Below are 25,752 nucleotides of genomic sequence, written 5' to 3' on the forward strand. Positions count from 1 at the left end.
CGCGCTTCCATTGGATAGTTTTTCAAAATAAAATTGATCAGAACGATTGTGTCAGCCAATCAGAGTCCAGACGGTCGGGCCTGTCTTCCTGTGATTGGTGGACAGCTCGCCTGTCTCTTCTGACGGGTGCCGCAGGGAGGAAGTGACGATGACGAGGCGGAGACAGGACGAGGCGGGCGGAGGACAGCAGCTTTGTGCGCAGCTCCGAGAAACGGTCCGGACCCCGGCACATCCCGGCGCGGGCTGAGGCTCCTGAGCGGCGGCTCCTGCGGCAGTGAGTACAGGGCGGCGGTGGGAACAGCGGCTGCTCGGGGCTGCGGGTGACGGCGCCAGACAGACGCAGATTGACTGATTGGCTGTAAAGTTTGACGTGATCGTCTGCAGTGTGAGCGCGAACTTCTGAGGATCGGCGGCGGATTTGTGGGCGGATTTCTGTGTTTTCTCCGCGGCGCACCGTCCTCTCCGCAGGAGGCTCCCGGGCCGCTGACGGTTGTCTGGGGTTTTCCCCTTTTGGTTTCATCCTTTCTGTTCTGAGCGTGAAATCCGCGGTAAATCCGCCCGAGGCCTCCTGGGACCGATGCAGACAGACGCTGCGGATCCGCGACAAAATCCACAGGAGATTCTATACCTGGAAATGTGAGAGAAATCCACGTGGGGAAACAAGTGGGAGGGAAATCATCAGAAGCCGTGCTGTGTAGAGCCGCAGCGCCCCCTACAGCTCGGGCAGCCTCGGCACAGCCGCACTGTGTGCTCGGGGGCTTCATGCCCCCTGTATCTGCCTGGTGTGAACGAGCGCTAATACCTCACCCGGAGGCAGAATATTGTGGGGATGAGCGGGATCAGCCGGGCTCACACATTGTGCTGACGGTAGAGATGAGTGGGGTGGTCCTCGGGGGCCGCGTCCTGATAATCAGGGTCTAGTTCTCCTGTCAGTGGCCACGTGACGTGGACTGTGTGATGTTAAAGGGAACCTGTCACCCCCCCAGGCGTTAGAAACTAAAAGAGCCACTTTGTGCAGCACTAATGCTGCATTCTGACAAGGTGGCTCTTTTAGTTATTGGTGCTGTAAATGCAGAAATAATCCGTTTTGTAATTAGTCCTAAATTATTTCTGCATTTACAGCACCAATAACTAAAAGAGCCACCTTGTCAGAATGCAGCATTAGTGCTGCACAAGGTGGCTCTTTTAGTTTCTAACGCCTGGGGGGGGTGACAGTGGCCCTTTAAGTGTATGCTCTCTGCCACAGGGAGGACAGCTGGGCGCACGGCAGGTGGGGGGCGTCTTCCTGGCTGGAGCGCAGAACCGGTGGATGGGGGGCAGTCTCCGTGGCGTGTGGGTGACCACGGGGGGGCAGTTTCATGGCGTGTGGGTGACCATGGGGGGGGACAGTCTCTGTGGTGTGTGGGTGACCAGAGGTGGGGAGCCGTGGCGTGTTTGTGGTGGGGCATCAGCCTTCCTGGCCGGTGCGCCCTACTGATATTGATCAGTTTAGTCTCGGTGGTCGGCTCTGATGATCCTCACTGTCTTTCTGTACATTGTTTCTAAAGCTTCAGTAATGGGTGGGCTCTGACCCCATTAGTGACCGGCAATATGTGAGTTTGTGGTGGTCACTAAGGGGCTTCATTCTGACACCCTCTCTTAGAGCAGTACGTGACGCACAGATCGGGGGCTGCCGGTGTTCACCGCTCCTCTTCGGGGTTTCATATCTATAGTCAGTGACAGTCGTGGTCAGTGCTGCGCCCCCCCCCCCATCCCGTCTCACCGCGACCTGTCATGTATGTTAGCAATAATCCACGAGCCCTGTAAAAAAGAAAAAAGGGAGAAATTGCTGAATAAGAAATCATCAAAACCAGAGTTTGCACCATATGGAACCTGAGGCTACTTTCACATTTCCGTCTGCAGTCCCGGCCGGGAAAGAGACAGAGAGACATTTCCTGCTGGGCATGTGCAGACGGAAAAACTGGATACAACGCACAGAGAAACGTTCCCTTGAACGACGGGCCGCCAAAACCCGACGCAACCAGTGCATGACGGACCCGACGTGTGGCCAAACGTCACAATCCGTCGCTAATACAAGTTTACGGGGGGAAAAAGGCACCCTGCGGGCAAATTTGCAGGATGCATTTTTTTACCAAAACGACGCATTGTGACGGGGAGTGCTCAACTGAAATGTGAAAGTAACCTAATAACGCCTCTTTCACGCTTCCGTCTTTGAGCTCCCATCGAAATCCGTCGAGTTTTGAAAAAAACAGGATCCTGCAAATTTTTCTGCAGGATCCTGTTTTTTCCCATAGACTTGTATTAGTGACGGATGGCCACACGTTTCATCCGTCGTGCACTGGATCCGTCGGAAAATTGCTGTCCATCGGGCAGAGACGATGTTCAGAGGAACGTTTTTTCAGCACGTCGGAAAATCGTTCAGTGACGGATCCTGCGTTGGCCGTTGTTGGCTACAATGGAAGCCTATGGACGCAGGATGCGTCGCTGACCGTCACACACAGGAATCCAGCGACGTATCCCGTTTTTGTTGCATCCATCAAGGAACTGGATGCATTACATACGTTTTGCATTATTTCTAAGACATCTGTCGATTTTACGCATTCTGACAGCCGCCTGCCGACAGAAGTGTGAAAGAGGCCTAACTCGTTTCTCAATGATGCCCAAAGTTTTGCTTTTTCCACTTTAGTTCTAGATTTATTTTATGTTTCCGCACTTAAAAAAATCATAAGACATAGTTCCTGCACATTTATTTATATAAACTGTATATATTCTGTAATATTTAGTTTTAACAAGCTAGAAGTATAAAGGAAGGAGACGAGGGGCATCCAACATGTTGTTACTCAGTCTTGACCCCTTTATAAATAATAAAATAATCTTATATTTGCCCTCATTACCCCCTAAAAAAGTGGGGTCCAGATACTCTACTCCCCTAGATGAATATATTAAAGGGGTCTTGTTTTCAAGGTGAGCTCAGCTTTGGGGGACGCGGGATGCAGTTCCTTTAGCTCAGTGCCGCTACATATGTGTTAAGGGGTCTATTGTATTGCTCAGATCTTTCGCCTTTTTTTTTTTTTTTGTGTCCAGGTAAAAATTTAAATAACAATGGGGATATATCTGAGCACAGGAAACAGGTTATACATTTTGGCTGCCTTCCTTGATGATTTTTTTTTGTCTGCTTTGTGCAAAAAACAACCTCCTCTTTTTAAATTGACGCCTATAGGAGAAAAAGTTTTTCTTTGCCCTCGTTCCTGAGAATTCTCGCCACAGGTGCCGCCTTTAATCTTTTAACAACTGCCAGTGCATCTTTTAGTGGCGCCAGTTAAGGGTACTTATTCCACAGCGCCACTTTTCAATGGCGCTGAGAAATAAGTGTACAGCGTCCCCAGCGTTGGAAAATCTCCGAGGTCTCGCCTATCGGGGGGGGTAGCTGAGACCCCGGAGAACATAATCTGGGCCGGTTCTTACAGTCCCTGTCACGTGATTGCCATTATTCACTGAATAACGGTGATCACAAAAAAAGTTTGATTTATTTAAACAATGCATTTCTCTCTCCTGATATGATCTAGCATATCAGAGAGATTGGGTCCCCCCAAGACCCCCAGGTACCTCCGCCATCCCCGGACCCTCCTGCTCCTTTCCCAAGCCCACCGTGTCAACTCCCTGGAAGAAAATGGCTGGTGCAGTGCGGCCGCCGAGATCTGCTGGCCGGTACCCGTCAACAATAGGAAATTTTTCCCATTGGTTCCTTTTGATCACTGATAGTCTCCATCACAGTGATCAAAATTAAAAAATATATATAGTAAATCAAACCCCCCTTTGTCACCTCCTTAGTTAAGATTACAATTTTTAAAAAAAACATTTTTAATTTTTTTCCATTCTTTGCAGGTTGGGGTTGTGTTGGGGATAGAATTGGGGTTTTTCAAAAGTAAAACAAACTGATGGCTAGTGTTGAGCGCAAGTGCTCACTGAGTTTGCATTGGATGCTCAGGTATGCATGGAGTATCGCAGATCCTTGCAATTTTTGGTGTCTTAACAGCCACGAAACATGTGGGGTGGGGACTCGAGCATGTCACTAGAGCACCCTTGATACTCTGCGCACCCGATGCAAACTGGAGTAGCGAGCACTTGCGCTCAACACTAATGACGACATATTCAATATGACAACCTAGTGTTATCAAATTCTGTGTCTTACCTGTGGGTTCAAAATGCTCACTACACCCCTGGATAAAATCCTTGAGGGGTGTGGTTTCCAAAATGGGGTCACTTGTGGGGGGTTGCCAGTGTTTGGGCACATCAGGGGTCTCCAAACGCGACACGGTGCTCGCCTTCGATTCCAGCCAATTTTGCATTTAAAAAGTCAAATGGTTATCTCTCCCTTCTGAGCCCTGCTGTGCGCCCAAACAGTATGTTTGTATGCGTTTTTGTAGGCTAAATAAAGATCTACAGTGTTCCAAATTATTATGCAAATTGGATTTGTCATAAAGACTTCATTGTTTTGTTTTTCAAATAAACTCGTGGATGGTATTGTCTCAGGGCTCAATGGATCACTGAAATCAATCTTAAGGCTGTGTGCACACGTTGCGTTTTTTTCACGGTTTTTCCCGATAAAAACGCTATAAAACCACAAAAAAAAACGCATACAATAAGCATCCCATCATTTAGAATGAATTCCGCATGTTTTGTGCACATGATGCATTTTTTTCCGCGAAAAAAACGCAGCATGTACATTAATTTTCCGTTGTTTTTTTTTTTTTTGCGGATTTCCCACTCCAAAATGCATTGGGAAGTGTCCGGAAAAAAACGCCGCAAAACCGCAGCAAAAAAGCATGCGGTTTTCTTGCAGAAAATGTCCGGAATTTTCTGCGAGAAATCCTGAACGTGTGCACATAGCCTTAAAGGGACTCTGTCACCTGAATTTGGAGGGAACAATCTTCAGTCATGGAGGCGGGGTTTTCGGGTGTTTGATTCACCCTTTCCTTACCCGCTGGCTGGAATATTGGATTGAAGTTCATTCTCTGTCCTCCATAGTACACGCCTGCACAAGGCAAGATTGACGCCTATCATGCATCCCTACTGTCATCAGTGGCTGCAGGGTATATCAGGGCCCGCAGGGATAGTCATTGTGGAGCGGGGGCGCCACAACGCTCCCCCCTAGGGCGTCTACCTCCGCAGCCAGGTAGGGGCAGTATAGGTGCCTCAAGTAGGGCGTTATAGATTTCCCCATTAGTTCCATTTACATTGGTTTGAGCACACTTGTTTTGTTTGCTTTTTGTTCACTGTAGGTGGGGTTGGTTGCCTTGTTTTTAATAATAAAAAGGAATTTTAATATTGAGTTTTTTTCATATGATTTTGATGGTAGACCCCTCGTGCCAATTTGAATCTTAGTGAGATTAATTCTGATATCAAAGAAGGGTCCTATGTTAACATGTAACTTGGCCTGTTAGGATGTTTTGGAGATAAATAGCTGTTTTGTTCAGTGAATGTGACCTCCTAATGCTGCAAATTCCACAAATGAGCATTTTCAGTTCTTTAAAACAGATCAAATGTATAGAAATTCTACTGTGCCTAATAATTAGGAACAGTGCAGTGTGAGATATTCATTTTGGAGATTATACTGTTATCATTGGGAGGCTTCTTCAATAACATTCGATGTTTAATCTAACAGGTGATGACTTTTATTAGACGGACTGTCATTTGCGCTGACGATTTAGGAAAATCCCAGAAAAATATCATTTGCATAATTTGGAACATGGTGTATTAGGGTCATTCCTTGTCAAGTGAACCAATGCTTTTTACCTCTATATTTGTTAATTATTTTGATATTTTATTTGGTAATGGTGTTAGAGAATGCAAAATATGAAGAGAAAAATTCTAGATTTTTTTTTTTCATTTTATTGATTTTCAAAGTTCGGAAAAAGTGTGAATTTCGGTGTTGCTTGACATTACATTCCTCCTCGTAACTTGGGCTAGAAAAAAGATAAAATAAACCCCATTCTACCCAGAACTGTACAGGCTTTCACCAGATATGTCACAAGAGTATCTTTGTCTATATTTTACCCATGCAAATGCAAAATTTTATAACACATTTCTGAAAAAAAAAAAAAGTCTAATTTGAAAAACTGCACATGTGCCTGCTGTGCTCCTAGCCACATCTGTACCAAAACACAAGTTGGGATCGTGAGGGAATCCTATTTATAACTATTGGGGTAAGTTCACACAGGGCGTCTCTGCTGCTTTTTTTTTTTTTTCTGAAGCAAAACCTGATCTTGGCAGGAAAGAAGCTGCGGCAAAAACACAGGTTTAAGTGCATTTTTGGTGCTGTTTTTTTTTTTTTTTTATTCATGCTATCTCCTTGACTTTTCAGCAGCAAATAATGTTACCTGCATTTTTTGTAGCGTTTCTTTTTCAACACCCATTCAAGCCAATGGGTGAAAAACACTGAAAGAAGTGACGTGCTCTATGTCCAAAAAATGCAGCAAAGCACAAAATCCTGATGACAAAAAACACAATGTGTGTACGAGATTTCTGAACGCTCATGGGCTTTGCTGGAACTCTTGTACTATAAAAAGCAGCTGAAAATTAGCATAAAAAAGCAGCAAACACTCCCTGTGTGAACTTACCCTTACAGTGTCCATTCGAAAATCTTTCGTTCAGATTTGTTAAGCCTGCAGTGAAAAAGTGTGGGGTTTATATTTTCCAAATGGTCCATGATTTTTAGATATTGGTGTATTATGTTACAGCTTAGAAGCCGGAGAGGACAGAAGAGAAAGCTGTTAGGGCTGAGAATGAGCAGAGGACCGGCCGGCAGCTATCAGTCATGTTAAGTATCTGCTCACCGCAGGGTCGGGAAGTAAGGACTCATACCCATGTGCGAGAAAAAAAATGGTCCAATGTCCGGACTGGAAAAACGGACAAGTGCTATGCGAGTACAATGCGATTTTTAAACACAATTACCCATATGCAATGCGATTTTTTTTTTTTTTTTTTTTTTTTTTTTTATTAAAATATATATCTATCTCCATCCCCTGGCACAAAATATTGACTCACCGGCCTTGGAGGATGTTAATTCAGTTGTTTAATTTTGTAGAAAAAAAGCAGATCACAGACATGGCACAAAACTAAGGTCATTTCAAATGGCAACTTTCTGGCTTTAAAGGGAACCTGTCACCCCCTCAGGCGTTTGTAACTAAAAGAGCCACCTTGTGCAGCACTAATGCTGCATTCTGACAAGGTGGCTCTTTTAGTTATGATGCCGGCACACGCTGAAATAATCACTTATAAAATGTGCCCCCTCTTACCCTGAAATGTTCCCGGAGGCGTCTCTTTCCTTGCTAAACAGATGCAGCACAGCCATCACAACGGGCCTGTGCGCGCCGGGCGCCGCCGCCTCCTCAGCGCTGTTTTCAAATGAGCCTGCGCTCTTTTCTCATGCCTTGGGCATGCGCAGTGAGCGCTGCCCATCCTCTGTCCTCATTTGCAGTCTAGCTGACTGCGCCTGTGCGGCCGACGCAATGTGAATAAATCAGAAGACACTGCGGGGCGGGATGTCTGGCAGGGCGGCCGCACAGTCAGCTAGACCGCAAATGATGCCATTAATGGTACCAATAAAAACGTCAACTCGTCCCGCAAAGAACAAGACCTCACATGACTGTGGGCCAAAATATGGATAAATTTATAGTCCTCAAAATGTGATGGAAAAACTATTTTTTGCAATAAAAAGCGTCTTTTAGTGTGTGACAGCTGCCAAACAAAAACCCGCTATAAATAGTAAATCAAACCCCCCCTTCATCACCCCCTTAGGGAAAAATAATAACCTTTGAAAAATGTATGTATTTCCATTTTCTTATTAGGGTTGGAGTTAGGGTTTGGATTATGTTTACAGTTAGGGGTGTGTGTTGGGGTTAGAGTTGAGGGGTTTCCACATCAGGGGCTCTCCAAACGCGACATGGCGTCCGATGCCAATTCTGCGTTGAAAAAGTAAAACAGCTCCTTCCCTTCCGAGCTTTGCCGTGCGCCCAAACAGTGGTTTACCCCCACATATGGGGTATCAGCGTACTCGGAACACTTTGTACAACAACTTTTGCAGTCCAATTTCTCCTGTTACCCTTGTGAAAATAAAAATTTTGGGGCTAAATAATCATTTTCGTGGGAAAGAAAACTTTTTTAATTTTCGCGGCTCCACATTATAAACTTTAGTAAAACAATTGGGGGTCCAAAGTGCACACCACACATCTAGATAAGTTCCTTAGGGGGTCTACTTTCCAAAATGGTGTCACTTGTGGGGGGGTTTCCACTGTTTAGGCACATCAGGGGCTCTCCAAACGCGACATGGCGTCCGATCTTAATTCCAACCAATTCTGCATTGAAAAAGTCAAACAGTGCTCCTTCACTTCCGAGCTCTGCGATGTGCCCAAACGGGTTTACCCCAACATATGGGTTATCAGCGTACTCGGGACAAATTGTACAATGACTTTTGGGGTCCAATTTCCCCTGTTACCCTTGGAAAAATAAAACAAATTGGATCTGAAGTAAAAAAAATTGTGGGGGGAAAAAAAAGGTTAAATGTTCAATTATTTTTTTTTTAAACATTCCTGTGAAACACCTAAAGGGCTAATAAACTTCTTGAATGTGGTTTTGAGTTCCTTGAGGGGTGCAGTTGTTAGAATGGTGTCACTTTTGGGCATTTTCTGTCATATAGGCCCCTCAAAGTCACTTCAAGTGTGAGGTGGTCCCTAAGGCTACTTTCACACTAGCGTCGGAATCTCCCCGTCGCAATGCGTCGGGCAGAGATTCCGACGCTAGCGTTTGACGCACTGCACAACGGGTGCAGCGGATGCATTTCTCCGGTGCATCCGCTGCCCCATTGTGAGGTGGGGGCGGAGTTCCGGCCGCGCATGCGCGGTCGGAAAAAGCGGTCCGTCAGGAGCAAAAAACGTTACATGTAACGGTTTTTGCTCCCGGTGGTCCGCCACAACACGGTGCAGCCGTCGCACAACGGTTGCGACGTGTGGCAAAGCGTCGCAATGCGTCTCTAATGTTAATCTATGGGGCAAAAACGCATCCTGCAAACAACTTTGCAGGATGCGTTTTTTGCCATAAACGACGCATTGCCACGTCTGGCAAAAAAAGCCAGCGTGAAAGTAGCCTAAGGGTATGTTTCCACGTTCAGGATTTGACGCATGTAAAATCTGCACCTGAGGTCACTGGCAGGTCACCTGCGTTTTTCATGCGCTTTTTTTTTTTTTTTTTCATACGGATTTGTGTGTTTTTTGTAAGCTCAATAAAGATGTACAAAAATGGTTTTCGTTTCTTGTCCAACCTCTTCATTTACATACTCCATTGAAGAATACTGTTTACCCACACAGATAGATGATAGATGATACCAAGCCTGATGTTTAGTATATCTATGCATCTATAGATATATCTATCTATAAATACATCTATAGATATATATACTCTATCGTCTAAAGGTCTGTTTGTCTGTAATGGAAATCCCGCTTCGCTGATTGGTCGCTGGTCGCGCCAGCCGCCCATCAGCAACAGGTGCTGTCCGGCCGCGAATTGGCGCGGGATTTAAACCACGCTTCGCTGATTGGTTGCGGTCGACCGCAACCAATCAGCGATATTGCAGCGGGATTTAAACACCGCTTCGTAATAAACTACATACATATTCTAGAATAACCGATGAGTTAGAATCGGGCCAGTAGATATGTAATAGCAAGGCCGATGTTTATGAAAGAACGTTTGATTAAAAAATAAATAAATAAATGCCGTGGGCTCCCGCACAATCTTCTGCGCCAAAGGGGGAAAGCCAGGGGCCAATATTTGTAGCCTGGGAAGGGGGTAATACCCATGGCCCCTTCCCAGGCTATGAATATCAGCCCGCTGCTGTCTGCGTGGCCTTTACTGACCATTAAATTAGGGGGACCCCCCCAAAAAAAGAATTGGGGTCCCCCTATATTTTATAGCCAGAAAGGCTATGCAGACAGCTGCAGGCTGATATTCATAGTCCAGAAAGGGGCCATGGTTATTGCCGCCCCAGAAATTGCGCTTCTGTTAGATGTGCCAATTCTGGCGCTTAGCCCCTCTCTTCCCACTCCCCTATAGCGGTGGGATATGGGGTAATAAGGAGTTAATGTCACCTTGCTATTGTTAGGTGACATTAAGCCTGGTTAATAATGGAGAGGTGTCAATAAGACGCCTATCCATTACTAATCCTATAGTAGTGAAAGGGTTAAAAATAAAGACACAGCCAGAACAAAGTATTTTAATATTCTTAATTTCACCATACTTGGCATACTCGCTCACCTGCAAAAAATTAAAAATAATAAACCAACCGTATACTCCCTGTCCGCCGTAGTCCAGTTAATAACGAGTGTCCCACGATGATCTCCCCTATAGAACAGTGACCATCGGGTGATGTCACTGAGTTCAGGGTCTCACTTTATGGCAAAGTTGCGTGGGAATTCCCCTCCCCCCACCCCGTGGCTATGATCGCTCTGATTGGCTGTTGAAAGTGAAACTGCCAATCAGAGCGATTTGTAATGTTTCACCTAAAAAAAACTGGTGAAATATTACAATCCAGCCGTGGCCGATGCTGCAATATCATCGGCCATGGTTGGAAACACTGATGTGCACCCACCCCACCGATCTGTGGTCCGCTCCCCCCAAGGCAATGCCTTTTACCTGCGGATTTTTCAAAAATGGTGCTGAAAAATCTCTCACAAATCCGCAACATGGGCACATAGCCTTAGGGTTAGGGTTGGAATTAGAGTTGTGGTTGTGGTTAGGGGTGTGTTGGGGTTAGGGTTAGGGTTGTGATTAGGGTTATGGCTACAGTTGGGATAAGGTTTAGGGGTGTGTTGGAGGTAGAATTGAGGGGTTTCCACTGTTTAGGCACATCAGGGGTCTCCAAACGCAACATGGCGCCACCATTGATTCCAGCCAATCTTGTATTCAAAAAGTCAAATGGTGCTCCCTCACTTCCGAGCCCCGACGTGTGCCCAACCAGTGGTTTACCCCCACATATGCGGTACCAGCATACTCAGGACAAACTGCGCAACAATTACTGTGGTCCAATTTCTCCTGTTACCCTTGAGAAAATAAAAAATTGCTTGCTAAAACATCATTTTTGAGGAAAGAAATGATTTTTTATTTTCACGGCTCTGCGTTGTAAACGTCTGTGAAGCACTTGGGGGTTCAAAGTGCTCACCTCACATCTAGATAAGTTCTTTTCGGGGTCTAGTTTCCAAAATGGGGTCACTTGTGGTGGGTTTCTACTGTTTAGCCCCATCAGGGGCTCTGCAAACGCAACGTGACGCCCGCAGAGCATTCCATCAAAGTCTGCATTTCAAAACGTCACTACTTCACTTCCGAGCCCCAGCATGTGCCCAAACAGTGGTTTACCCCCACACATGGGGTATCACCGTACTGAGGACAAACTGGACAACATTTGTGGTCCAATTTCTCCTATTACCCTTGGCAAAATAGGAAATTCCAGGCTAAAAAAATCATTTTTGAGGAAAAAAAAATTATTTTTTATTTTCATGGCTGTGCGTTATAAACTTCTGTGAAGCACCTGGGGGTTTAAAGTGCTCAATATGCATCTAGATAAGTTCCTTGGGGGATCTAGTTTCCAAAATGGGGTCACTTGTGGGCAGGGTGGATTTGATTTAAATCTAACTGATTTAAATCACTAGTCAGTAAGGCTTGATTTAAATCAGTGATTTAAATCAAAGTTTCTACCTAACTGAATTTGACTCCGCAGAGGTCCCAGCCTCTTCTTCACGGCAAAAATGTTACAACATGAACAGAGTTGAGAAAAAGACCTTTATCCTATTGTTCTACAAACCTATGAATACAGAATCAACCCCTTCAGTGCCAAATCCAAGAAGTTAGACAATATGTTTCTGATTGTTTGGAGTGGAATAGAACTGCACAACACAAGAAGAATGTGAATCTAAGTGTGAGGAGGAGGAAGGGCAAGCAGACAAGAAAATGAAAGTGAAACTTTGAGCACAATACTGCAGCATAGCCACAGACAGACAAGTCTGGATCTGTTTGTGTGTACGATCTGAGGTTTATTACATTCTTTCCTTATAATGGCAGCAGGCCGTAAAAGAGACCCAGTTTGGGAATATTTTAATGAAGCTCCTTCGCCTATCGGTAAGGCAGGCATGCGTGCAAAATGCAAACGATGCAACAAAGAGATGCAAGGCCTGGTGGCGCGAATGAGGCAACATCATGAGAAGTGCGGTGATTAAGATGATGATGATGTAACATTTTTGCCGTGAAGAAGAGGCTGGGACCTCTGCAGAGTCAAATTCAGTTTTGAGAACTGCGTAAGTAAAGCGAGCGTCTGTGATAATATAGGAGAGAAACTGCCCTCTAATCCTACAGAAACCTCTGGAAGAGCATGGCATTGTGAATGTTACACATATACAGCCTTTATTCTACTGAGTTAAACAACTCAGCTTTATCTCATGATGGAAGAACCTTTGGATGGTAAAATATTTTCCTCAAAAAGCAGTTTATTGAAAAAAATCCGATTTAAATAAAAATAATCCGATTTAAATAAAAATAATCCCTTTTTTTTTTTTTTTTTTTAAACATTGAATTTTATCCACCCTGCTTTCGGGTGGGAGCTCCAATGTTTAGGCACACGGGGGCTCTCCAAACGCGACATGGTGTCCGCTAAAGATTGGAGCCAATTTTCCATTCAAAAAGTCAAAAGGAGCGCCTTCCCTTCCGAGCCCTGCCGTGTGCCCAAACAGTGGTTTACCCCCACATATGAGGTATCGGCGTACTCGGGAGAAATTGCCAAACAAATTTTAGGATCCATTTTATCCTATTGCCCATGTGAAAATAAAAAAATTGAGGCGAAAAGAAATTTTTTGTGAAAAAAAAAAAAAGAAAAAAGTACTTTTTCATTTTTACGGATCAATTTGTGAAGCACCTGAGGGTTTAAAGTGCTCACTAGGCAACTAGATAAGTTCCTTGGGGCGTCTAGTTTCCAAAATGGGGTCACTATTATCCTGATTTAACAATAGAGTATTTGAATAAATCACTTTCTAGCATCGCAGAATCGCCCATTGCAAAAAAAAATCCATTATCCGGTTATTGCCAAAAAAAAATTAGAAAAAGTTACAAAAAAAATGACCCTTGAGCTGGTAGGTGAAGGAGAACATGAGTGATTCAGAGATTATTCTGCAGCTTAAAGATAAATGTAAATCCCCCCCATAGCAGAAGTGAGCAGTTCATGATGCTACATACACTACCGGAGAGTGGGACATGCAAAAGAATAGAAAATGAATTTAACGTTCGCAATAGAATGGCTACAAAAGCCAAATGTCTCTAGTTGAACAAAAAGGCTTCATGTCTTGTCCTGATCCTAAACCAGGCAAAACATTAGGTGAAGCTATAGAGCATAAAGAGTTTAACAATGGTGATGGTGAGCCGAATTATGCCATGTCCAGAAGAGCCTGGATCTTACCAATTTGAAAGAAAACTATGAACTTAAAAAAAAAAAAAAAATTCCACTTCTGCCAAAATAGGATTTTCCAAATTTGCTGAACTGTGACTGAAGAATTGTGTTCTGGCTGGGGGTAGTGGTGCACCCTCAGTATATGTATGTACAACACCAAGCTCCTGATTGAAGGGGGTAAGCTGAAAGATACTCAGATTGGCGATTACAAAGTGCGTCTGTCTCAAATATTGTGTCCAGAAAAGAGTTGGAGTTTGTTACCTCAATATTTGCAAGAAATGTCCTTCAGTTTTGGCTCTCAAAGTAAAACTATTAAATTATTTTGAGGCTATGGTAGATAATATAACTTGTAAACAGTGGATATTTGTAGACAGATGGACTTTTGACACGGTTTTTAAAAGTGCAGAACATTTTATAGAATGTTTTTGTGAAAAGCTGATAGTCCTTAAGACTATCTCACTCATTTATAGCTCGCCAATAGTGATGAGCGAGTACACTCATTGTTCGGGTTTTCCAGAGCACGCTCCGGTGATCTCCCGAGTATTTGTGACTGCTCGGAGATTTAGTTTTTGTTGCCGCAGCTAGATGATTTACAGCTATTAGCCAGCCTGAGTACATGTTGGGGTTGCTAGGGAATCCCCACATTCATGCTGGCTAGCAACCGTAAAGCATGCAGCCGCAAGGAAAACTAAATCTCAGAGCAGTCACAAATACTCGGTCACCCGAGCGTGCTCTGGAAAACCCGAGCAACAAGAATACTCGCTCATCACTACTCACCAACAGTCTGACTCCTACAATCCCCTCAAATCATCAGACCGAATGAGGCAGTAATAAGCGTAGACTATCGGAGAACTATTCCTTAGTAGCTCAGGATGCAGCCCAGTCATTTCACTGGAACAATGACCATGCGACTGTGCCCCTTCTGCGATCTATTACAATGAGAATATGATATGACTAGATGGTGGCCCGATTCTAACGCATCGGGTATTCTAGAATATGCATGTCCACGTAGTATATTGTCCAGCCACATAGTATATTGCCCAGCCACATAGTATATTGCCCAGCAACATAGTATATTGCCCAGCCACATAGTATATTGCCCAGCAACGGAGTATACAGCACAGAACCACGTAGTATAGAGACTTAAAAAAATAAACATATACTCACCTTCCGAAGGCCCGTTGAAGTCCTGCTATACTTACCATCCGCCGCCTTTCCTGCTCCCGGTACCGCTCCATTGCAAGCGGCAGCTTCCGGTCCCAGGGCTGGTGTGAGCAGGACCTATGATGACGTCACGGCAGGTCCTTGTCGCACACCAGCCATGGGACGGGACCGGAAGCTGCCGCTTGCAATGGAGCGGTCCCGGGAGCGTGGCGAGGAACGGGAAAGGTGGTGGAGGGTGAGTATAGCAGGTTCTTTGGTTTTTTATTTTTAACATTACATATTTTTACTATTGATGCTGCATAGGCAGAATCAATAGTAAATAGTTGGGGACACACAGGGTTAATAGCAGCGGTAATGGAGCGCGTTACACCGTGGGCCATTACCGCTGCCATTAACCCTGTGTGAGTGGAGGGGATTATGGAGCGGGTGCCGGGCAGTGAGTGCAGGTGAGTAGGGGAGGGACTAATCTGACTGTGGCCGTCGCTGATTGGTCGCGGCAGCCATGACAGGCAGCTGCCGAGACCAATCAGTGAACGAATAACCGTGACAGAAGGACAGACAGACGGAAGTGACCCTTAGACAATTATATAGTAGATAGTTCTGATATCTGAGTGCTTACTTCATGAGTCAATAGCTGTTGATTTGTTCCAAAAAAAAATTGATTTTGGTGATTAAAAACAGACATCCTACCAAGTTTGAGCAAGGTCTACTACCTCTCGGTTGGGGCTTCTGCACAGTATAAAAATAGGAAAAACGTTATAAATGTATACCATCACCGGAAAGACTTTGGAGTGGAAGCTGAATGGCACATATTTGCCCCTTCTCATGGCAAAGGTGTATGTGATGGTTTAGGAGGCCCCGTGACACGCCTGCAGCCCGAGCCTCCAGAGGCCGTATTCACACCAAATCTGAACACCCAGGCAGTTCATGTATTGTACAAACCAGGACTACGGAGAGGAGGAGAGTTTGTGAAAACCTCGGTTACAGGAAGCAGAACCCATCACAGGGACTCGGCAATACCGCACTGTCATCACAGGTAGCGGAACAGAAATAAAAACAATGATTTTTGGTTATGTGACCTGTGAATGATTGGCACTGGTGGCGGCTACTGGACTCTCCAAAGATAATAATAATCTTTATTTTTTATATAGCGCTAACATATTCTGCAGCGCTTTACAGTTTTGCACACATTATCATCACTGTCCCCGATGGGGCTCACAATCTAAATTCCCTATCAGTATGTCTTTGGAATATGGGAGGAAACCGGAGAACCCGGAGGAAACCCACGCAAACACGGGGAGAACATACAAACTCCTTGCAGATGTTGTCCAAGGTGGGATTAGAACCCAGGACTCCAGCGCTGCAAGGCTGCTGTGCTAACCACTGCGCCACCGTGCTGCCCCAAAAAATGACTTTTCTGCACCGTCATTTGTGTATCCAAGAAAACCAAACACTTTAAAAGTTAACAAAAATCAGATATTAACTCAGGTGGAGCCGAGCACCATGACAGGCCGTGCATACACTGACACAAAAGGAAACGACCATTGCTAGTAAGTTCTGATGGACAAGATGACATTTAACCCACTTGAAGTGACACATTTATGATAAAAGGCCAGTGTAAAAACATACTATTAATTGTTTGATTATTTTATAGAACGAAGATTTAACTACTGTGCTATTCTTCTTAAACACTTTATAAGTGACATGTTTAGTGATATAATAGAAAAACAATTGTTACATGTTGTAGTGAAATATGTATGGATGTATGACCAGCAGTAACTTGGCATCTGTTCTAGGCTGCAGCTCTTCACAAAGGTCATGACCTATGTTATCCTGAGAAAAAAAGAGTCTTCCTGGTCTCTCCAGGGGGGATTTCCTGAGAACACACAAAGTGGAAACATTTCACACCTTCTGACACTTTTTTTGAAGAGAGACTCCAATTGCAGCTACCCACTGTTTACTAATAGAAAGGTCACACAAATAGTGTTCAAAGAAAAATAATGTATTCATTGGTAAAATAGCCAGGATCCAGTCACAAACCAAGGATTAGTATATTAACCTGAGAGGCTGGTCTAGAAATCTGATGTCCAGGGTAAATCCATAAATTAGGCCTTTACACATAGAAAGATATAATAATAATGTTCACAGACTGAGGGACAGCCAAGCTGGTGTGAGCCATCTCATATTCACCCCCCTCAAGGAGCAGAATGACAGACTGCAAAGTTTAGATACTTCTGCAAGTTTTCTCCCTTTTATCTTATAACTGATTTGCATACTGGTATGCCACTTTTTATTTCTATTTTTATCTTTTTGTTGTAAGCACTGTACCTTTCCTATTAAAGCTTATATTGTTTCTTCTTGCGGAGAGTGACATGTTAAGCATGTCGAGATGAGGAGACTTAAAGTCACAATGCTCCTCTGGGAAATATGCAAATTGTCTCTTCAGAGAGGAAGAAGACTAGAACTCTAGTGCCACGAGGGGCAGTACCCCGAAAGTGTCTGCAAATTGAGATTCTGGTTTGGTTTTTATCCTTAGTCATGTGACAAGGCTAGTTAAAGGGTCAACATTGGCTGTTAAGATTGCTACTTCCAGTAGGTGGCACTAGAGTTCTAGTCCTCTTCCTCTCTGAAAAGGCAATTTGCCTATTAAAGCTTAAAACTTTAATAAGACTGAACCTTGTATGCTCTAAAGAATCCATAGCCTTAGTTTATAATTCCAGTTTTTCCCGGGACTCCTTGGCCTTGTGTTCAGTGAGTGGCAGCGTGTATGAGTGGGGTGCGTGGTCTGTTGGGGTGTGATTTATGCTCCCATTACAGCATAGGGCAGAGGCTGAATGCTGGACTGAGTGAGAGGAGAGAGATTAACCCTTGCAGGCGCAACCCCAAGTCACGTGCTGAGAAGCGTATAAATAGGTGGTAAGAATATTGGTTCTTTTAATCTTGTTTTTAACATATAATTGGAATGAGACTGTATTTAGAAAACCACACTTGAGGATATGATCACCTTTTTTCTTTTGGTTTGTTCAATGCATTCAGGTTGAAAATGCTGAGCCAGTTGTTATAATTAAGATGTATTTATTCTGGCACTTCGGTATTGTTTTTTTTGTGTTTCTTTATTGTTGCATATAAATGTTGAATTCAATAAGTTGTAATTTGAAAAGAAAAAAGGAAGAAACTCACCCAAACATAAAATCAGATGATTCAAGGCTGAAAAAAATGAAATTAAACTTGATGGGTCCCAAATTGAATCCCTGCACAAATATAAACAAGAACACAAGTAACACACATACGTTTTTTGTTTTTGTTTTTTTCACAATTGCGCATCAAAATTTTGCTTTTGACTTCTTCAAAACAAAATACAAAGAAAGTCTTGTGACTTATCAAATGAAAGCCGGTACCGTTCTGAGAACAATGAAGCCTCTCCCACCTCTTTATCTTAATTCTAGCCTGATTATATATATATATATATATTTATTTATTATTATTATTCCTCTTCCTCCTCCTCCTCTTCCTCCTCCTCCTCCTCCTCCTCCTCCTCCTCCTCCTCCTCCTCCTCCTCCTCCTCATGGGCCAGATCTTCCATCCTCGCTCCTCGGGGGCAGTGTTAATCCGTTCATGACCGTCCTCCAGTATCTGATGTTTTCACAATGTATCATAGAAAGTTCTACCACAAAGTAAAAGTTCTTTCACCCTGTCGTTCTCAGGATCTCCGCTTGCTGTCAGAGCTTTCTCCCTTCCACCTAATCTACACTTGTTTTCACCATCTGCGCTGACAAGAATGTTTCTGTTCTCTGACAGCAAGTGGAAAGGGTAAAAATCCATAATAATGGAAAGATCTAGTGCGTGGGAGCGTCTTCTGAGCATGTGCGGCCATATCCCAAACTGTGCAATGTCCGGTGGTCTCGCTCTCTGTATCCCCCCTACATAATGTCGTCTCTCTGCAGGTCATTATGAGCGCTCGGAGACTGAACACGAGCTCTAAGCGGAAGAGGTCAACACCGCAAAAGCTGAAGAGCCGGAAACTGTTTGCGGTCTCTGGAAACGATCTATCGGAGGTGCGGTATGCAGCTCACAAGCAAAGTAATGCCATTTATTGACACTACAAAGGGCTGTTCCCTTTCAAATAGAATTCATCAATCAATGCAATTATTTTTCTTTAAATGAAAACAAAGCAAGCTGTTCTCACCTTCCCCTGGTCCACCAGCAAGTATCTGCCTCTGCTCCCGGTGTCTGGCTTTGGCACAGACGTCATGTCGACAACCGATCAGTGAACTCCGCAGTGTTCCCATATAGATGGATTTCCCTATAGAGCTCACTGGCTGTCGACATGACGTCTGTGCCAAAGCGACGCTCTGGTGGACCCAGGGAAGGTGAGTGCAGCCCTGTTTGTTTCTTTAAAACATTCTGCAGCCAGAGATTAACTTTTAATGACAGGGAGCAACGCCTTAGTTGGTGATCTGTCAGTGGCAAATTTTGACTTATCTGTGTGCTGTTTCTTATGATCCTTTTCTCTTCTTCTCTAAGTCAGGAGATGGAGAGAATCAGGACTTCCAGCTGTGCTTGTCACCAAGCCCCGAAACGCTGCACAACCGCGAGAACGTGCCGAAATCCCTCCATCAATCGCCGTCAAAGAAGGAAACCCCACAGAACAAAGAAAACAGGCCGGGACAATACTCCAGCGACTCCGAAAGGACACAGAGGGGACGGGGGCGGCCGAAGGGGAGCAAGAACAAGACTTTCCCCACGTCCGCCACCAGGGTGAGATCCCCAAACTTTCCCCAGCCGTCACCTCTATGTGGCCGGCCTTTATTACCGAGGCCGGTGCTACATCAGCTTGTAGCTGAAATTGAACTGGACCAGTAACACTGCCGCTCTCCTGGTCTTCGTGGTCCTAGTGACGCCTCTGGTTCCTTCATAGGTGTATTCAGTCCGTGAGGGAAAATCGCCAACATCGTCTCCAAAAAAAGATAGTGATCCCCATCAAGAAAACGGAGTGACGACCCCACATCGAGGCCGAGGGAGACCGAAGGGAAGCAGGAAGGTGAGTGAATGTAAGGCAACATGTGGTTCGACAGGAGACCGTGCTACCAGAACTTCCGGATCTTCCAACGTTTCAGTCCTGACCTTGTGTTAGATCACGAACCATTTACTATAGATCTGTGTAATAATGTCAGGTAATCCCCAGTGGTGAAAATACCCCAAAGAGATCAAGGGGAAGGCCGAAGGGAAGCAAAAACAAGAAGCCGTCCAAGGCCTCCATGACGGTGAGCTCCGCGCCATAAGTCTGACATGCAGCCCCCCATCTTTGTGCCATTCCTGTCCTAATACTGTGCCCTCATCATATTCCTCACAGAAAGTAGTAAGTTCTGGAGTCAAGAAGGCAGGCCGAGGGAGACCGCGAAAAGTGCCAGTAACAAACGAAGTCGAGACCCCAAAACGAGAAAGGGGTCGACCAAAGGGAAGTTTGAACAAAGTTACTAAAGCCAAAAAGGTGAGATGTGCCCCCAGTGTACGGATTTAATGGGGTTATCTGCCCCTGCGCGCCTGTGCCGGTTACCTGCCCCCGGGCGCCTGCGCCGGTTACCTGCCCCCGCGCGTCTGCGCCGCCCTCACCTTCCCTTTATTGTCCGGTCTGTATGACAGATCACGTGACCCCTGCTTTTTGCTGGAGACTACATTTCCCATAATCCTCGGCTGCAGGCATTTTCCACAATTCCATAAATTGCTCACTGACAGGTTCTCGCCCATTTCTGCTTTCTCTTTCAGTTAACTCTTTCAACCGGGACCCAAGAAAAGAGGAATCGGGGGCGTCCAAGAAAGATTGTTTTGCACCAAAGTCCTGTAGTGCCATTAGGCCCAAAGCGTCCAAGAGGAAGACCAAAGAGTATTTCCAAGGATGTGCCGGTGCCCAGTCCTGAGGTAGGGGGCTGCAATGATGCTCAAAGCTCCGGCCCCTCTAACTAGACGTTCTGCGTGTGATGGGGCTGCCTGGGGGTCCTCTGTCCTGTTCAGTAATCGCCCCCCACTCACTTTTCCCAACTATCAGAAGAAAGTCCCAATTTCTAAACCTCTTATATGGCGTTACAGCTTAGGGTTTTGTTTCTTGTTGTCCAGCGCCGCTCTTGCCCACAGGCCATGTCTGGTATTGCAGCTAAAGCCTATTACAATTGCCCTCCAGAAACAACCCACCTATAAGAGGCTGCTCGGCCTACAAAGTAATGGAGCGGGGAGGACGGGGGATCAGGTGCACAACATGGCTCCCCCCCTCTATAATGTGATAATGACCAGGTGATTAGTCTCGGGATAAGGACGGGGAAATCGTGAACAGTACATCATCGGTCGGGCTATTACATCAGAGCGGGTCGGGGTGTATGGAGCAAATAGGCTCAACCCACCACACAAGGCAGGTGCCAGGAGGGCTACACAGCCAGCATCTGCGTCCAGCGGCAGCAGCGACCGGAGCCAACTCCTGAAAGGTGCATGTTACAGATCAATCACTGACGGCAGCAAATGACCTGCAAAATCCTGCCCGTGTCCATCCCCCGCAGCGTGATCACAGGGTGCCAGTGGGCAGTGGTGGCAGGCAGTGCACGCTATGGCGGTACTCGTATGAACACCACATTTAAAGGGAAAAAAATGGATTCTCCCTACTTTTCCCCATTTAAAAATCATTACATTTAAAGAGGCTGTGTGGCATCACGACATCTAAGAGTCTGCTCCATCAAAAAAGAAATTGTTTAACCTGTGCATTAAATGTCATAAAGAGGGAAAAAATACATTGGAATGCCAAATCTGCATGTCCTCATACGGCGCCACTGAAAACAAAGTGTCACATGTCGGAGGCCGCGCAAAACATAGGGTTTTTTTTTGTTTTGTTTTGTTTTTTAATTCTGTTTAAATACCGTATTTTGCGGACTACAAGACACGTTTTTTTTTTTCTCTCCAAAACTTGGGAGGAAAACGGGTTCATCTTACAGTCCAAATGTAGCTCACTGGGGGTAGTCTGTGGGCTTCACTTAAAAAAACAAAAAAAGTCTGTGGTGCAGGCAGGAGCGGAGTCAGCGCTCTACACATTGCTCTCCCTCCCGTGGCCATTTTCCTGATGCCCACCCCCGGGACAGCCCCTCTTCCCAGCTTAGGGCTCACTGCAGCGCCCCACATCGGCTGCCGCTACTGGCTTCTTCCCCCTCCTCGGTTCTTTCCGGTAAGCTAAATCCAAACTAGAATATTGACGTGCGCCCCTTCCCCACCCCCTCCAATTTGACACATTAATAAAGAAAATCTTCCCATTTTTCTCCACCAAAATTTGGGTTTTGTCTAATAGTCCGCAAAGTGCTGATATATCATTTTATTTTTTTTTCCCCCTCCAAACCTGCCGCTACAGTAGCAAAAAAACACTACCTGGGTTTGGTTTTGTCACTAGAGCGCGAACTACACCACATCACTGGCTGCTTTCTGTGTTCCTTTTGGCTTTTTTTTCTGCCTATGCACATCAGAAAACTGCTAGATCTGCAGCAGGTAAAACGGGTTTTATCAAAACTACAACAAGTAAGCCAGTAAGTGATACATCGCTGGAATCTGGGTCTCTCGTGGGGTGTAGGATTGAGCCATCTATATCACTGTAATAATGACCCGGTGATTGCGGGGACGGGGCGATCTTCTGACTGTTCTCTTTTCTTTTACAGCTGCAACCCTCAGAGAAAGAAGAATACTCCCAGGAGGAGGACTATGATAAGGACGATGATGATGATGAGGAGGAGGACAACGACTCTGATCAATAGACGGCAGCGATGGGAACGATTCTTCTGGAACTGGTAAGTGATTTGTATCCTGCCATCTACCGATCCTCAGATCTGCCTGTCGGAGGAAAGGTTTTCCCGAGTTCCCACAAATGTTGGGATTCTTATCCCCATTTGGACGGCCAGCTGGATCCCGGCGTCTGCCCGCGGGGACGGCCTGCTTCTGCCCGCGAGGACGGCCGGCATCTGGCTGCAGGACTTCATTTGTTTGGGGTGGGGACTACGCCTGTAATTTTCAGACATTTTATAGAGAGAATAACGGGATGGCTGCAGGATCACACGAAGAAGTGGTCTGTTACCATGGAGATGCACAGTTCTGATTAGTACCTGCATGCACAAAGAAATACAAGATTTTTTTTTTAGGCTGTATGTTTTTTTTGTTTTTTTCTTTAATAAATCCATCCTGCAGATTGGCAGTGATCCAGGTCCTGAGACCTCAACTGATTGCTCAAAATATTCCATAGAAGTGCATGGAGGGAGCAAAAGTGGTCGGGCCGCTGTTTGGCCCTTACGCTTAGTGTTGAGCCTGTACTGCTTGGAGGGGTGCGCTTTTAAAGTCTTTTGAGCTATTAGTTGGGATCCAGGGACCCAGACCCGGCCGTTATGCTCCAGATAAGATGCATCTATAGATGTGGTGATATGTAGACTTGTGTGTATGTGCACGCATGAAAGTATTTGCCCCCTCCGCCCCCCTTCCTTATTTCCTGTTCTTTTGCATGTTTGTCACACTGAAATGTTTCTGATCACCAAACAAATGTACATATTGGACAAAGATAATCACAAAATGCATTAAAGGAAAAAGAAATCCAAACCTACAGGGTCCTGTGTGAAAAAGTGATTGCCCAATAAACCTAATAACTGGTTGACCACCCTTACCAACAACTGCAATCAAGCGTTTGCGATAACTGGCGATCTGTCACTTTCACACAGGACCCTGTAGGTTTGGATTTCTTTTTCCCGTAATAATAAACACCTTCATTTATAAACTGCATTTTGTGGTTTCTTTGTCTAATGTTTCAGATCACCAAACACATTTAAATATTAAAGTGTGACAGACATGGAAAAGAATAGGAAGTCGGGAAGGGGCAAGCACTTTCACACCAAGGTATACAGATATTGAAGTAGAAGATTCAGGTGTTTGCTGCAGTCTGTCTTATTCGCTTCCTTTTTCTTCTGTAGGAAAACATTTGGCGCAGGACCCGGCGGTGACATTAGAAGACGCCGGCGCGGCCGGACGATATTTTGTAGTGACGGGCAGTATAAGGATGTACATTTTGATGTGTAGTGATGTTTTGTTTTTTCTTTCCATTGTGGTCACCTCAAATATACTTTTGTTACCATTTCTGTATTGTAATTTTGCTGCCGCAATGTAATTTCTACCAATGTGAATTGTACCGAGGCAGAGTCTTGCTTTCTCTCCTCTTCCCATATTCTCTCTATTGTAGTCGGGATGCTCTTTTCTTTTTGTTGGTGACTGTACGAGCTCCGCTTCCTATGTGTTCAGTTATATTTTGTTACAACGATACCTGGGGCCATTTACAACCTGCAGAACAGCACAAACACCGACCGTCAGCTGTAACTACACCGGCGTCTGATAGTGTACATGTACCCGACGTGGTAAGGCGACATGCTGCCGATAGGAAACTGTACATGTATAACCCAGGCTGGATGTAACGGGGCCCATGTATAGAAACTAAAAAACAAACATGCCGACATACCAAAGAAATGTGCTGACGGCTTGCTCCAAAGTGATATCCCACAGTAGTAACAACGTGAAGAGCCAGTAAAATTAGAAATGGAATGGACACCGATAGTAAGAGATCTATGGAACTAGAACCACAAGGTGGGAACCTGACAACCAGTGTGGGAGGCGCTAGAGAGGCGACAGGCGCTCCAGAATCGGGGACACAGTGACTGCGCCGGACGCACTGTAATTTATACCAGAATCTGTTATGAATCGGAGCAGAAATCTTCTATCGCTCAGATGGAGGATGACTGGTAAAGGGGCACTGGGAGATGGGGGCAGCTCGCACCAGGGAGCCTTCATGAAGACTGGTACAGGAACACCAGCCTTGATGGATCGGCCCCAGTAGTGCGGCCGGAGGGTTTTATTAGAAATGTTCTAAACCCAAAATCTGGACGGTTCGAATACAGGAATCGGTCAGGGGCCGGTGGCACCACCATATATTTTTTATTTTAGTACACCTCATTCATTAAAATGAGTTTGCGTGGTCTTAACCCTTACAGTCACTGTATATTAAGGCTTTTATGTCTGCAGCCATTGGATGATCCGTCTGTCCGCACAGGATCTCTCCTCTTAGTTTCCGGTGTATTCTCATCTTTTGGCACCCGCCGTAAATATGGAGAAAACTTTGGTTTGTTATTAAATATTGATATAGGCAATTGCTAGACTTCATGTGGAGACACGACGAATATAGGCGGAAACGTCCCCTCTGTATAAGGACAGTCCCAGGGTTACACTGAGGACGGAGGTGGCGACTGTGGACTCTCAGCGCGTTTTTGTACAGCGGAGATCTGATTAGTATGGCGTTCGCACGGACACATTTTATCATTCGTTTTTAGACCCAGTTCAGTAATGATTGCACTTAATCTGATATGAGTGATCAGCAGCAGCGGTATAGGGAGGTGATGTGCGATCACACGTTCTGCAGGTAGATGAGGTGGAGGTGCTCGGCCCTGCAGGTGTAAATCGCCCCAGTGTAAGCAAAGACAGTCATTCACTTTTTGTTCTGTGCTTTTAAATATAGTGTAGTGTCTTGTAATCGGTTTTACAAAAATAAAATGTCAAGTTAATTTTTCCTCCTCGTTGAATTATTTCCTCCGTTTTCTGTAAAGACTTAATTATAATAAGGTCACAATTCTGCAGCCTTTATGGCGGAGATTCCCCTGCAGGCAAAAATAAAGTTATGAGGTGTTTAGTGATGAACTGTGAAGGCCGCCTCTTGTGCTGGATGTACAGTGGGTACGGAAAGTATTCAGACCCCTTCAATTTTCACTTTGTTCTATTGCAGCCATTTGTTAAATTCAAAAAAAGTTCATTTTTTCCTCATTCACCCCGAAGCCTGTTTTCAACTTCCTGACTGGGCCATTTTTTCAATTCTGACCACTGTCACTTTATGAGGTCATAACTCTGAGACGCTTCAACGGATCCTGGTGATTTCTGAGATTTTCTCGTGACATATTGTACTTTTTGATAGTGGTAAAATTTCTGAGATTTGACTTGCGTTTATTTGTGAAAAAAATGGAAATTTGGCGAAAATTTTGAAAATCTCTAAATTTTTAAAC

The 25,752-nt window shown here is 44.9% G+C and overlaps 1 protein-coding gene across 1 annotated transcript; it reads left to right on the forward strand.

The window, feature by feature from the left end:
* The first annotated feature begins 155 nt into the window (after window positions 1-155).
* On the forward strand, window positions 156-25,260 carry LOC138661529 (myoneurin-like). Its single transcript, XM_069746303.1, has 9 exons — window positions 156-274; window positions 18,592-18,702; window positions 19,172-19,405; window positions 19,566-19,688; window positions 19,822-19,911; window positions 20,001-20,138; window positions 20,414-20,566; window positions 22,333-22,461; window positions 23,626-25,260. The coding sequence occupies exons 2-8, from the start codon at window positions 18,598-18,600 to the stop codon at window positions 22,426-22,428; spliced, it is 939 nt and encodes a 312-aa protein (XP_069602404.1). The 5' UTR covers window positions 156-274; window positions 18,592-18,597; the 3' UTR covers window positions 22,429-22,461; window positions 23,626-25,260.
* Window positions 25,261-25,752: the final 492 nt, after the last annotated feature.

This window comes from Ranitomeya imitator, chromosome 2 (genome assembly GCF_032444005.1).
Source record: "Ranitomeya imitator isolate aRanImi1 chromosome 2, aRanImi1.pri, whole genome shotgun sequence".
In the NCBI taxonomy this organism is placed as follows: domain Eukaryota; kingdom Metazoa; phylum Chordata; class Amphibia; order Anura; family Dendrobatidae; genus Ranitomeya; species Ranitomeya imitator.